Consider the following 13,113-nt stretch of genomic DNA (forward strand, 5'->3'; position numbering starts at 1 on the left):
ACTCTAATCTCTAGTATTGTGCTTTGTATTATTATGTAAATGTTTCTAAACATTTGCTGAATCAAAAAGAATGTAATAGCGTCCCTGAAGTTACTTAGCTGAGGCACTGTCTTGTAATGTTCAATGGAATAGCCAATCTATTTCCTTATCTATGTAGGTACTCGAACGTTCTTAGTAACTATTTTGTACATAAAATAAAGGGCTTTCCCAGCCATCGTTAATTACCACATATATTTTTTTTTCCTGCTATTACTTCAATTGCCCGAATTTCAAAGTCTAAAGCACAGGAGGAGACATGCACTCCGAGCTGCATCGAGGACACGCCCTATATTTGGAAGTGAGAATTCAGGGCACCGATGCAAAGGAAGTCCTGTTTCTGTTACTGACTTTGCTCGTCGGTTAGGTATCATGGCCACACCCAGGTTCCGGAAAGCCAGAAATGACCCTGAGTTGGTGTCCTGTGTCAGCCTCCCAAAGATGGAGGCAGAAGCCTAAACGCAGGTCCCAGGCTGAAGCCACAGAAGCCCCGTGAACAGCAAGGGGCCACGCTGCCCATTTCACTGTCCCACAAACCAGTTTCACTCCCTGCCACCTTATCTCCTCCAAGAGAGTGTTCTTTACCCTTTGGTCCTCACCACCACCCTCTTGTTTGCTTTAATCCCTTTCTCTGGTTGATAGAAAGGGAGAGCTTATCGCAGGGAAATTTAGAGACTCTTTCCTAGTAAAAGCTCGGAAAGCCTCATAAAAGAACTATCTTTACTGCTTTCTTCAGATTAAGGAGGGAACCTGGGATGTTCGACCCTGGATATAGTGGTAATATCAGATGGTGCCTTGATCAGCCGTGTGGCCTTGGGCGAGTCACATCACTCCTCCTTCTGTTTCTTTACCTGCAAAACTCTCAGGAGATTGTTATAACCACCAAATGAGGCGACAGCGTGGGCCTGCATCTAGTCAACACTCAATAAAAGTTAGATCCTGATAATGTTATTATTACGTGACCAATGTCAGCCTCCAGCAGGGCATGGCCGAATGTTTATGGAGGCCTACTGTGTACCAGGCACTGTTCCAAGCTTTTGATATGTATTCATTAATTTAATCTTCTTAACCGCCTAATGAGGGAGACACTACCCTAAGCCCTGGGTTGGAGATGAAGAAACTGAGGCGCAAAGGAGTGACGTCATCAAACGAGTGGGGAAAGCTTGGATGGCCTTGCGGCTCAGATGGGGACCCGAGAACAGCGAGGACGTGCGTCACACCCTGAGCCCCAGCTGCAAAGGATCACCTTGGGGTGCCGAGTGATAAGCTCGCCTTGCAGAAACACAAAACCTTAGAGTTAGAAGAAACCTACATATAATTCGATCCTCTGCTTGTATTGGTGAAAAAACTGGTGCCGCTGCCTAGAGAGGGAAAGCAACGTGTCCAGGGCCACACAGAGACTTGGTAGCAGAATCAAACTGAGAGCAAGGCCAAACACTCACTATCCTTTTCCTGGGTCTCAGGCCCTTCCAGAGGCCATAGGTAGAACCTGAGAGGTCTCCAGAGTCCCTAACACTGAATTTAAAATTCCACACACAGAGTATTCTTTTGAGGAAAGGACTCATACATGGTAATAACAGCAATGATAACAGATACTATAGCAAATAATATTTATCAACTAATGAGTCTGTCCAAGGCCTGCTCGAAGCACTTTACATGTATGAACTCATTTGAATCCCCCAAGAACCCTATGAGCAGGGTGTTATTATTATTAGCCCCATTTTGCAGATGAGGAATCTGAGGCCCAGAGAAGTTAACTAACTTGTCCAAGGTTACACAACTGTTAAGTGGCAGAGCTGGGCCATGTTAGAACTTCTGTTTTTAAGTAATCTCTCATCTGATTACTGGTGTTATTAGAACAAGTTCTCTGGGTAATAGATTTCTTTCTGACGATAAGCTTTGCAAACAATAACTAAGAGTTTCCTTCATTTCAAGGCTTGTGAGATACTACCCATGTTCAAACCAGCCCCAGAATCGAGGCAGCCCTGTGACAGCGGGAGCTGACCTGGGTCCAGGCGTTTCTTTACTGACACAGCTCTGGGAGTGAACACTAGGCTGTTTTCAGGCTATTCGAATAGACTGAGGTCCCTCGTTTCTCAGAGAAACTGCCTCTCTCTTCTCAAAACCCTGGCAGGGGATGCGGCTCCAGTTCTGAACTTGGCTTTGGAGCTAGATTCCCAGATGGGCTGAGCTGGCACCACCTGGCTGTTCAGAGACAGTCATCATATCCCAACATAACCCAAGGCTGGGAGACGTGCCTGGTGCAAGGAACCTGTAATTAGGCTGTGACTGGATCGATCGGTTGCTCTGAGATTAGAGCCTGTGCAAGGTGTTAAGCAAAGAGCTGAGCTCTGGCCACGTTGCCAGGATAATTTCCCTCTACACACTCACACGTAGGCAGCAAAGCTGCTCTACAGCTGGTAGGTACAGGGGCGTGTGGGGGAAGGGAAGGGCTCATACCTACCAATGACTGGCTCAGGTCAGCCCTTATGCTATGGTCACATTCCTTTTTCACAACCATCCTAGGAGGACACTAACCTTATTCCCATTTCATAGATAAGAATATTGTGGCTCAGAGAAGCTGGGGGAACCTGCTCAAGGTCAAAAAAGCAGATAGAGTGTCAGAGGTAGGATTTAAACCCGGGCCATTCTGGCCCGTGGACGAGAACCTGATGTGAAGCAGAGTGTCGGGGCCACAGAATGTTAAAGTCACAAGCCCTTAGCGATCATCCGTTCAATCCCCTCTTCCGAGGAATGAGGACCGGGGCCCAGAGGGGGAAGTGACTTGCTAAGGCCCCACAGTGAGTCCGGGCTGCCTTAGGGACTCCCCGTGCACCATCTCTTAACAGAGGGAAAGGAAAGAGGGGATCGTTCTTTGAAAAGGGTTCTCAAGTGGCAGTTGTCGATTCCCGGCAGGTGGGGCCGGGTCTCGGGGCTCCCTTACTCAGAATCCTCCTCCTTGGTTTCCTTCAGGCTCTCAAGGAACGTCTCTTCAAGGAGATCCAGCTCTCCCGAGGGCACCCGGAGGAGGGAGGTCATGTGGCAAATGAGGACTCGGGCCCGCGCATCGTATTGCCCTCGAAAGAGAGAAACAACACGGGCAGAGAGTCAGTTTGGCTTTTGAGAACAGAGATGTTAACAGCAGAGTTAACTGATAAAACCCAAACCCTGGAAACGTCAAAAACACAACCGCACAAGAACCAGTCATTTACACAACGGGTGGCCTTCCTGGGTGGAATCCTGGGCCACCATTAAAAATAGCCATCAGAAGCAAGGTGGTACTTTTTTCCCCAAATTAGAGAAGATCAGGTTTTTATTTTTATTTTATTGTTTGTTTGTTTGTTTTTAAATTAATCCCAAAGCTCTTAGGGAGACAATGAACACAGGTGCTCAAGGGGGAGTGTGCATGGTATAAACTCTCTGGAGGGCAGTCCGACAACGTTTACATCAAAGACTTTAAAAATGTGCATCCCCTAAATGACAGGCCCAGAAAGGAGAATGGCAGTCATGAAGAGGTATGGGAAGGGGGGAAGGGGAGTTAGTGTTTAATGGGGCGGACTTTCAGTCCCGCACGATGAAGAGTTCTGGGGACGGGTGGGGGCGATGGTTCACAGCAACGTGAACGTGCTTGATGCTGCTCAAATGTACACAAGCAAATGGGCAAGATGCTACATTTTATGTTATTAGTTTACCACACACACATACAAAAAGATGTATTGCTCCTTTGGCCCAGGAACTCCATTTCTCACATTCTCATCTTAAGAAAACAATCTTAAATGTGGAAACTATTTAGTAAATAAAGGGCTTACTGTTGCACGTATAACATGAAAGTGGAAACAATTAGAGATTTCTAACATCAGGGGTTAGATAAGTAACTATAGCACATTGCCCAGTGGAAAACCATAAAGCCATCGAAAATGATTCCTGGGAAAAATGCTTATGGAATGAAATAGATTTAAAAAATGGATAGAAGATTCACTTGATAATATGTCACAGGGTCCCAAATAAGGAGACAGACAAACCAACAAACAACACTGCATGGAACAAAAGGAGAAATATGTTAAAAAGAGGATTTTCTTTGTCTTTTAAAAATTACCCATAACAATCTTGGGTTAATTTATGACTGGAAAAATTAATCTGTCAAAATCTAGCCAAAGGTGTTCTGTCCAAGCTGTTTATACAGCTCAGAAGCCTGTAAGAATACGTCAGTGTCTGGTTCATAAGAAGGGGACCTGGAAGGGGTCAGGTGACCCAGCTCTGTGGAAGGGATTTGTCTTCAGGCAGCACAAGGGACAGGGCCCTGTGCCAAGTGCCCCTGATTCTACCAGGACGGATTCCATTACCAGCCTCAGCTGTACAGCCCGTCCCAGATGATGGGCCCCGTGTGGCATAAAGGGCCTTTCTGGCTCTCCTCTTGGGTGCTGAGCCTTAGAACACTGCATCACCCAGCACCCAGGCCAGAGACCTGGGACACCCACGGCCCTCCTCCCTTACTCCTTACATCCCACGTCTCCGAGTCTTACGGACGCCATATGAAAACATCTCTACTGCATCCATTTCACTTCTTCCCACCCGCTGCCTGGCCTCGCCCAAGCAAATCTTCACTGGTCCCTTCACCTCCATCTGCCCCCGGGACCCAGTCTGTGCCTCATAGCCTGGCATGTGGGGTCATCTCCCACCCACTCCCACGCCAGGCTGTGCGCCCCCGACTGTGGGCCCGCAGGGATACCCTCACCGTGCAATGGAGAAGAAGGCTCTGTGCCTTCCTGTGGCTGGCGGAATGGCTCTCGATTTTGCCACTTTTGTTTTTAACCCCCTCCCCTGCTATTTTCTTTTTTTAACACTAGAAATTCGTATGCTTACCATGTTGCTTATTTCACTCCGCCCTTTTTTTTTTTTTTTTTTTTTACCCTCCCCTGAGAACATGCTTATTGATTTTAGAGGAAGGGGAAGGTTGGGAAAGAGAGAGGGAAACATTGACGTGGAAGAAAAACATCAATTGGCTGCCTCCTGTACGTGCCCTGACCTGGGACTGACTTTGCAACCCAGGCATGTGCCATGACCAGGAATGGGATCTTTCTGACAAAGAGGGAAAGTCCCAAGGACTCAGTATCCAGCTCATCCGCACCCACATTCGTACAGGCCGTGTGATGATGTGCATTGTCTGAAACAGATTCCCAAGTCCGACAGAACATCAGCATTATCTGAGAAGCTCGTCAAAAAAGAGGGCTCCATTTTTTGACCCTGGAGGGTATATGGGACCCCCCTTTGCCTGGCCTCAGGCGTCCCACCTCTCTACCTGCCTCCTCTCCCCCGCTGCCCTTTTGGGCAGGAGGGTGACTTATGTGACTGGCTCCTGTCCGATATTTTCTCTGCTCTCTAGGACTGGCTGCCCACTCCAGCAGGCAGCGATGTCAGCAGGGCAGCTAGGTTCCCTCGGGTGGGGCCTGTCTGCCCACTCAACCAGCCAAACTACCGCCATGTTCCCCAGTTACCAGCTGACGCTGGAGCTCCGCCTACCTCATTCCTTTGAAATCTCTCAACTGGCTCCAAATCGGCGGGGACAGAAGGGGTGTTGCTCATGAAACTTCTCAGACCCAGCGCATGCCACCCCCCAGAGATTCTGGTCCAGCAGGCCCGGCACGGGACCTGGAACCCGTCTCTGAGCAGGCACAGCCGAGTCTGAGGCCCAGTGGTCTGCAGGGACCGCATGCTGTCATCCTGGCTCCCCTGAGTCTCCCTCGCTCCTTGATTCCAATGCTCCCAACCCCAGAAACGTCTCCATGTCTGGAGCCGGGACTCCTGCACTTCGCTCTCTTCTTTCCTTGGAGATGATGTAGACCTGAAATCTGTCATCACTAGAATGAAATCAAAACCCTACCATGACCCAGGAGGCCCCTGGCCAAATCTCTGACCTTCCTTTCTAGAATGTTCCTTCTATAGAGCCTTTGCACTGGATGTTTCCACGACCTGGAAGGCTCATTTTCCAGATCTTCACATGAGGCTCCTCCTCCTAATTCAGGTCTCTGCTCAAACGTCTCCCACCCAGAGAGGGCTTCCCAGCCACCGCCGTTACTCTCTATCCCTTCAACACTGCATTTGATTTCTCCCAGAACCCTCCGCTCTCTTGCATACTCATTTGTTAGTCTCTCCTTCTGAAATACAAACTTTATAAGGGTAGTCATTGTCACTGCTCTATCCCCAGTCCTTAGACTAGTGCCCGGCACAAAGGATGAGTGTTCAATTGACTTGACAAATCGGGGTAGGGATTCTGTTTGTACATCTAACCTTGAGTGCATAGCTCATCCTCTGTCAGGTGAAAAAGGGAAACAGAGTCACCTCACAAAGTTGAGAGGAGAGGGCTCTGGCTATGATGGGCCCCAGCGCATGTTACAGAATTGGTCTCCCCTGCCGCGCACTAATATAGGCAACAGTAGTGGCGGCTGCCCTTCAGCATGACGCAGCCCCTCCCCCTCCCCCGCCACCCCTAGTCCTGAAGTTTGATGTTTCAGCTTCTGCACAATAAACCAGTTCCTTCCTTAAACAAGGGTCCTCAGAGCGAGCTACGGTCTGGCAGCCTTGGCCCAGCCACCCCTGGGTGCCCTGCCGCTTGTGGAACAGTCTACGTGCTGGGGAACAGACACTTGCTGTGTCTTGGGGTCACTAGGTTGGTTAAACCTCCAAACAAAGGCACTCCCTGGGCCCTGATTGGATCATAGGCTATTGCACCTGGGTGATAATTGAGCTGTGGAAAGGAACCAAGCCTTTGCCATGGCACTAATTGGTGGCAATTATAATTAGTCACTAATTTATGTTCCATCCATCAAGGCTGCAGTCATACAGGCCGCCAGGTGCACAGGTGGCCTTGCAAGGTATTCTCAGGCACGGGGCTCTAGAGCGTCAGCCTCAAGTAAGGGTCATTTCAAGGACGTTGGTGGCCGGGCTGCTGGACTGGGAGCTGACATTCTATTTAAGGGACGTGCTAAGGGGTTGGGGAGGGGCACGGGTCCCAGGCTACTCAGGACACCGGGGTTCTCTGGTCTTGGCTCTCCCACCAACTTGTCGGGTGGCCAGCTCATCCCTCAAAGGCTTGTCTGCTCTGTCTTGGGGTTTGGGCCAAAAGCCTGGGCGCTGTCCTTTGTTCCTCTCATCCTGACGTCCTAGCCCACCAGCCGATGTGGACAGCGGCACCGCCAGAACATGTCCTGAGCCTGGCAGCTGTGCTCCATCTGCTCGGCCCCCGCCGCTGTGACTGCCACTGGGACCACCATCGCTCTTCAACCATTGGCCGTCTCACCGGCTGCTCATCTTTCAGGCTCGTGCCTGTACCTTGTGTGTCACGCAGCAGCCAGAGGGGTTCTTTAAAGCCCTAAGTCTCATCATGTTTTCTCCCTCAGCTTGAAGCCCTCCCACAGCTCCCCCGAGTCCCGGATCAAATCCACAGCTCTCCCCACAGTCCGTAAGGGGAACATCATCTGACGCCTTCCGGCCACCCTCTCCCACCTCCCTCTATATCGGTCCTTGTTTCATGCACTAGTAGCTGTTCCACCAGGAAGCCAAGCCCACCCCTGCCCCAGGGCCTTTGCACTTGCTGCTTTTAATGAAAAAGGCCCCCCCCCACCCCCCGCCAGCTCCACCTGGCTGGTCCCTTCTCATCCATCAGGTCTCTACTCAAATGTCACCTCCTTAGAGGAGCCATCAGCCTCTGAGGTGGAACAGCCCGTGCCCCAGCCCCCCAGTCCCCATCGCCCTGTCTCCTACCACTCTTATATCTGTGAGTAGGTTTATTGCCTGGATCTCCCCACCAGAGCATTAGACCCACCAGGGCAGAAAACTTCGCTTTGTTCCTTATTGTTTCCCAGCGCCCAGGACAAAGATCTGTTAGATTATTAACTAACTGAAGCTCCCCACTTTTTTGCCAGGGTCCTCTGACGTGCCCCTTCCCACTCCCAGCTGCATAAAAGACCTTTTTCTGCTTCCCAGCTCCGGCTGAGACTTATTCTCTGTGTCCAGCACCTTCTGAGTCCTGCTCCCCCAAGGTATGAGGGAGGAAGTGGGTTTGCTGAGTAAGACCCCTCTCCTCCTCTGGGTGGGGTCATCTCTCTCGACCACAACACTTGGAAATTGCTCTCCAAGACCTGCTCATCACTCGGTTCCTCCCTCAAATGTCGCCTCCTCAGAGAAGTCTTCCCTGGGTCTGCTCCATTGCTTTCCATTCCTTTACCATGAGGTACTTTCTTCTTATCGTTATTTATAACTTGATTTTTTAAAAATCCTCACACCCAAGGATATGTGTATTGATTTTAGAGAGAGAGGAAGGGAGAGAAAGAAGCATTGATGTGAGAGAGAAACATTGATCAGTTGCTTCCCATACGCTCCCTGACTGGGAATCAAACCCATAACCTTTTTGGTGTATGGAACGACGTTCCAACCAACTGAGCCACCCATTCAGGGATAGCTTGATTTTTAAATTTGCCTACCTGTTTATTATTCTAGAACATAAGCTCCAGATCCACTGTACATCCCTGGCACCTAGACCTGTGCCTAAAACAAAGTGGATGTATGAGAGTAAAGAATGAAATATCGTAGGCTGAATGAATGAACGGATCTCCGTGGGGAGAGGTCCAAACAGGGGAGGGGGATCAAGTAGCACTTGATGAGAAATGTATCCTCTTCCAGCAGAAACATCCTATGATTCATAATGGCAATCATACCAGAATCTTCGCTCCTTCACTACTCACTCTAAATGGACTTGGTGCTACCCCTACATGTACTGATTTATTGAATCCTCACAACCGATGATGGAGGCAGGTACTATTAATGCCTCCATTTAATCAAGGAGGAAACTGACACATAGAGAACTGAGGCCACGTGCCCAGGGTCACCCAGCTGGCGAGCAGTGAAGCAGGCAGCATAGCCGCAGAGGCTGTGTGTGCCCTTGGCCCCACCCAGGACAGGTGAATCGTGACTATAAGACAGCACAACACTGTCTTCTCCATGTTTCTCAAGCCTGCCCATTGCTTTCGGCTTCTGCTCCTATCTGCTGACCTCATTTGAACTTAACCTTCCCTCACCTGTCTAGCGGTGGGCAGTGGGCCCGCAACATCCCCCTACTCCTCCGAAGGGCTGCTCGGGTCCCTCCCAGCCTAGTGTCTGGGCCAGTACTTTTGGAAACCCACCTGAAGGACAAAGGAGCAGGTCTCCGGAGGTCCCTTCCAGCACAGAGAGCTAAGGGTCAGCCCCAGAGAGCCTGTTCCCTGTCACAGGGAGGAATTTTCAAAAGTTCAAGGTCAAATGGAGGGGAAACATCCCAGCAGCAGCCTCTACGCCACCACCTTTTGAGAACCTGGGCAACAGGAACCTACGAATTACTATGCACTTGAATCCAGATGTGGAGCCATGGAGTCTTGAGAGGAAGGTGACCTCTCCCATGAGACCTCCAACGGGAGGTCACAGGGAGCTGGTGAAAATTCAGATTCCTCAGCCCCACATGCAGACGACCTGAGGGGGGGCTCAGGAATCTGGACTTTTAGCAACGCCCCAGGTGATTCTGAAGCAGGTGGCTGCAACTCTCAGAAACAGCTGTGCGCCACAGGTCTCAGGTCTGAGGTCTGGGTGCACTCAGCCTGGGGGCAGGGCGTGATCAAGACGATCCCTGGGTCCCCTCCACCAGGAGGGAAAACCGCCATTGATGGCGTTCCTACTGAGTGCTGGGCGTCACTCGAGGAGCCCGCTCCTGTGATGGCTAATCCTCCCAACGGTCCCAGGAAGCTGGCAGTGTGAGGCCCCTTTCTGCAGATGGGGGAAGAACAGAGCAGAGAAGTTAAGGAGCTTTCTAAGCCACACAGCAGGGAGAGGGGTGGAGCTTGGAGCTGCATGCTGCTATGACAGGCCAGGGAGGCCGAGTCCCTCCTCTCCCTGGGGTCCGGGACACACCTCTCAGGCCATAGGCACACAACTGCTGGCTCACCGTACTACCGCCAGGGATTTACTGACTTTGCCAGTTACATATTTTTATGTGTACTGTTTGAATATTTATCCCAATTTTCACCCTAAGTTAAATTTTTTTCATGTAAAGAAACCACATCGTATACCCATCACCCCGGCCGCGGCTGGGCAGTGGGTTTAAGCTTCTCTGTGTGAGTGCAGGGTCTTCACTTTGTGAGGGAGCGTGTGGCTGGAGGGCAGGGGATTTTAGGATGGACTCCCTCATGGGCCAGCAGTTGAACTCAGATTGTTTCAGGCGTGACTCCTGCCTTTTCTCTTCACGGCTTATTCTGGGGGGACAATTTCATGACCAGTGTCCCGGGAGCGGTCATGGGAGCAGAGCGGCCACTTCCAAGGCCCTGCTCCAGCTCCACCCTCTGGGATGCTGGCAAGATCGGCTGCTCCTCTGGCTCCTGCCACACGGGGCACCCATCCGCCTTCCGGCCTCAGCAAACCCTCTCTAAGGCGGTTTCTCTCCACGTGGGACGCACAGCAGCAGTTAAGAGTGGACTCTGGAATCACACAGCCTGGGTTTGAAACTTGACCCCCTCACTTTCTAGCTGTGTGACCTTGGGAAGGTTATTTCTCTTTCTGTGCTGTATTTTCCTGTTTCGTAAAATGGGGACAGTAATAGCATCTACCTCCCAGGGGCGCTGAGGGGCTTAAAAGAATTAGAAAAAAGCACTGAGCTCAGGGCCTGCCCATTGTAGGCACTCAATGAATATCAGCTACGGTTACAATTAGGCCTGGGGCCCAGCACGGGGCCTGGCACATGCAGTGGGTGCTCAGTTCTTATTTGCCGAATGAATGAACCAACTGTTTTTAATGCTGATACCCAGTTGTATGAATCTCTAGGATGCTGACTGGAGAACCCAGCAACCAGGTGACAATGTTTGCATTTCACCAGGACCAAAGACCAGTATCTCAAACCCTTCTGATTCATCAGGGAGGCAGGGTTTGCAATTCAGTAACAGAGGCCAGGTCAGAAAGTAGAGCCAAGTTTGCAGCAAAGATCGCTAGTCCCCTGCAGAGTGCACCTCAGGTCCTGTGGCCTAGAGCTGACGCCATCTTTGGCTTCAGAGTACAGGGCGCAAAATCCGTGGTTCAGTTTAAGTTTCCTGGGCACTAATGCAGAGTTCACAGTGAGGCTCACTTTGCCTTAAATGGAAGTTTTAAACTTTGAAATGCACTCCTGGGCTACTTAACCTTCTGAACCTAATTTCCTTCTCCTGTAGGTGGGGATCACAGGACCTAGTTGGTAGTTGATCTGAGGATTGTATACTCTGCAATAATTCACAAGCTTTCTACAGGACCTAGAAGAGCAACTAGAATAACTGTAAAGATTACAAAGTACAAATAAACCAGCCCCACCTGAGATGGCCACGTTCGGGGCCTAGGTCACTGGTTCTCAGACCAGGGCTGGTTTTGCAACAGCCACCCCCCTCTCGCCCCCCGCCCCTGCTCAGAGGACAATTGAAAATGTGTGGAGACATTTTTGGTTGTCACCACTCAGGAAGTACTTCTCGTATCTAGTGAATAGAGGTCAGGGATGCTGCCAAACACCCAGCAGTGTGCAGAATGGCCCCGTGACAAAGAACGATCCAGCCCCAAATGTCAATCATGCCAATCATGCCAAATGTCAATCATGTGAAACCTAATGTAAGGTTAGTGCAGATTCAGGTTAACCTTCAACACACAAAAGATGTGTTTTTTCCGTTGTGTGGGCAGAGCTTCGTGAATTGTCACAGGATGAGGAGAAGAAAATGATTAACACACTCATATACACACACAAAATTCCACGCAGCTGCCCAAGTAGCATTGTTTTGGGACTAAGATCCTAATACTGTTGGCAAAGGTCAACCTTCCAGGAAGTTCTGAGAAATGCAGTTTTTCATGTTGATTTCCTGGGCTGATTTCATGACTAATTGCCTCGCATCACACCCAGGAGAAATCCAGCAGCACAGAGAGCCTCTGCCTCTGCTGTGTAGTTTAACCCCCAAGTTCAGACAAACCATCCTGTTCGTGTCTAAACTCGTTCTCTAAAAATAGGCTGTCCATCTATCCTTCTATCCATTCATTCTTCCTTCCTTCCTTCCTTTCTTCCTTCCATCCTGCCATCCCTCCAACACTAAATGCCCGCTACGTGCCCGTCAGAGTTGTAAAGGCTGAGATATGATGGTGAGCAATGCAGACAAGGGCCCTGCCCTCATGGAGCATGTGGGGAAGGAGCTGAACAAATAGCCCAGCTATGACATCGACCTTCTCTGCGTCTTTCCAAGAGCCCCAGTGGATGCCTCACATTGTGGATCCTGCCGAGTCCTGTACATGCTATGTTTTGTTTTTTTTTTTTACATATATATCTATGGTAAAGCTTAATTTATAATTTAAGCAGAGTTAGAGATTACCAGTAACTAATAATAAAATAGAATAATTATAACAACATACTGTAATAAGAGTTATGTGAACGTGGTCTCACGCTGATAAATTACTTCAAAACTGAGATGACTATTACGTGACTAATGGGAGGGGGCAGGGATATGCTGGACAAAGAGGTGATTCACATCTCTGGCCAGATGGAGCAGAACTTCAAGATTTCACCACACTATTTAGAACGGCTTGTAACTTAAAACCTAGGAATTGTTTATTTCTGAAATTTTCCATTTAATATTTTTGAACTGTGGTGGACCATGGGTAACGGAGACCATGGAAAGCTGAACTGCAGAGAAGGTGGGGGAAGCTACTGTAATTAAGTTGACGATCTCAAGATGAGGTCAGCCTGTACATTGTCCTTATAAGGGCCATGCAGAGGAGAGGAAAGGGAGGAGGAAGAGAAAGCCATGGAAGATGAAGGTGGAGACTGGAGTGATGCAGTCACAAGCCAAGGACACTTGGAGCTATCAGTTGCTAAAAGAGTTTTGAAGGGTTCTCGCCTACAGCCTTCAGAGGGAGTGAGACCCTGCTGACACCTTGCTTTCAGACTTTTGGTCTTCAGAGCTGGGAGAGAATAAGTCTGTGTTGCTTTAAGCCACCCATCCATGTTACAACTGCCCTAGGAAATGAACGTAATGAAATCCTGTGCTGCCACTCACT

At 49.7% G+C, this 13,113-nt stretch overlaps 1 protein-coding gene across 2 annotated transcripts in view; it reads right to left on the reverse strand.

Annotated features, from left to right (window-relative positions):
• TMCO4 (transmembrane and coiled-coil domains 4) overlaps positions 1 to 13,113 on the reverse strand; it is an 81,655-nt gene that overhangs the window by 45,067 nt on the left and 23,475 nt on the right. For both annotated transcript variants that reach the window (XM_054571655.1, XM_054571656.1), the window contains one exon: positions 2,981 to 3,113. In XM_054571655.1, the coding sequence (XP_054427630.1) occupies positions 2,981 to 3,113 (133 nt within the window). The remainder of the gene's footprint in view (positions 1 to 2,980; positions 3,114 to 13,113) is intronic.

The sequence above is a fragment of the Pteronotus mesoamericanus genome, unplaced genomic scaffold (genome assembly GCF_021234165.1).
Source record: "Pteronotus mesoamericanus isolate MK-2021 breed Mesoamerican mustached bat unplaced genomic scaffold, CSHL_Meso_final contig_221, whole genome shotgun sequence".
NCBI classification, from domain to species: domain Eukaryota; kingdom Metazoa; phylum Chordata; class Mammalia; order Chiroptera; family Mormoopidae; genus Pteronotus; species Pteronotus mesoamericanus.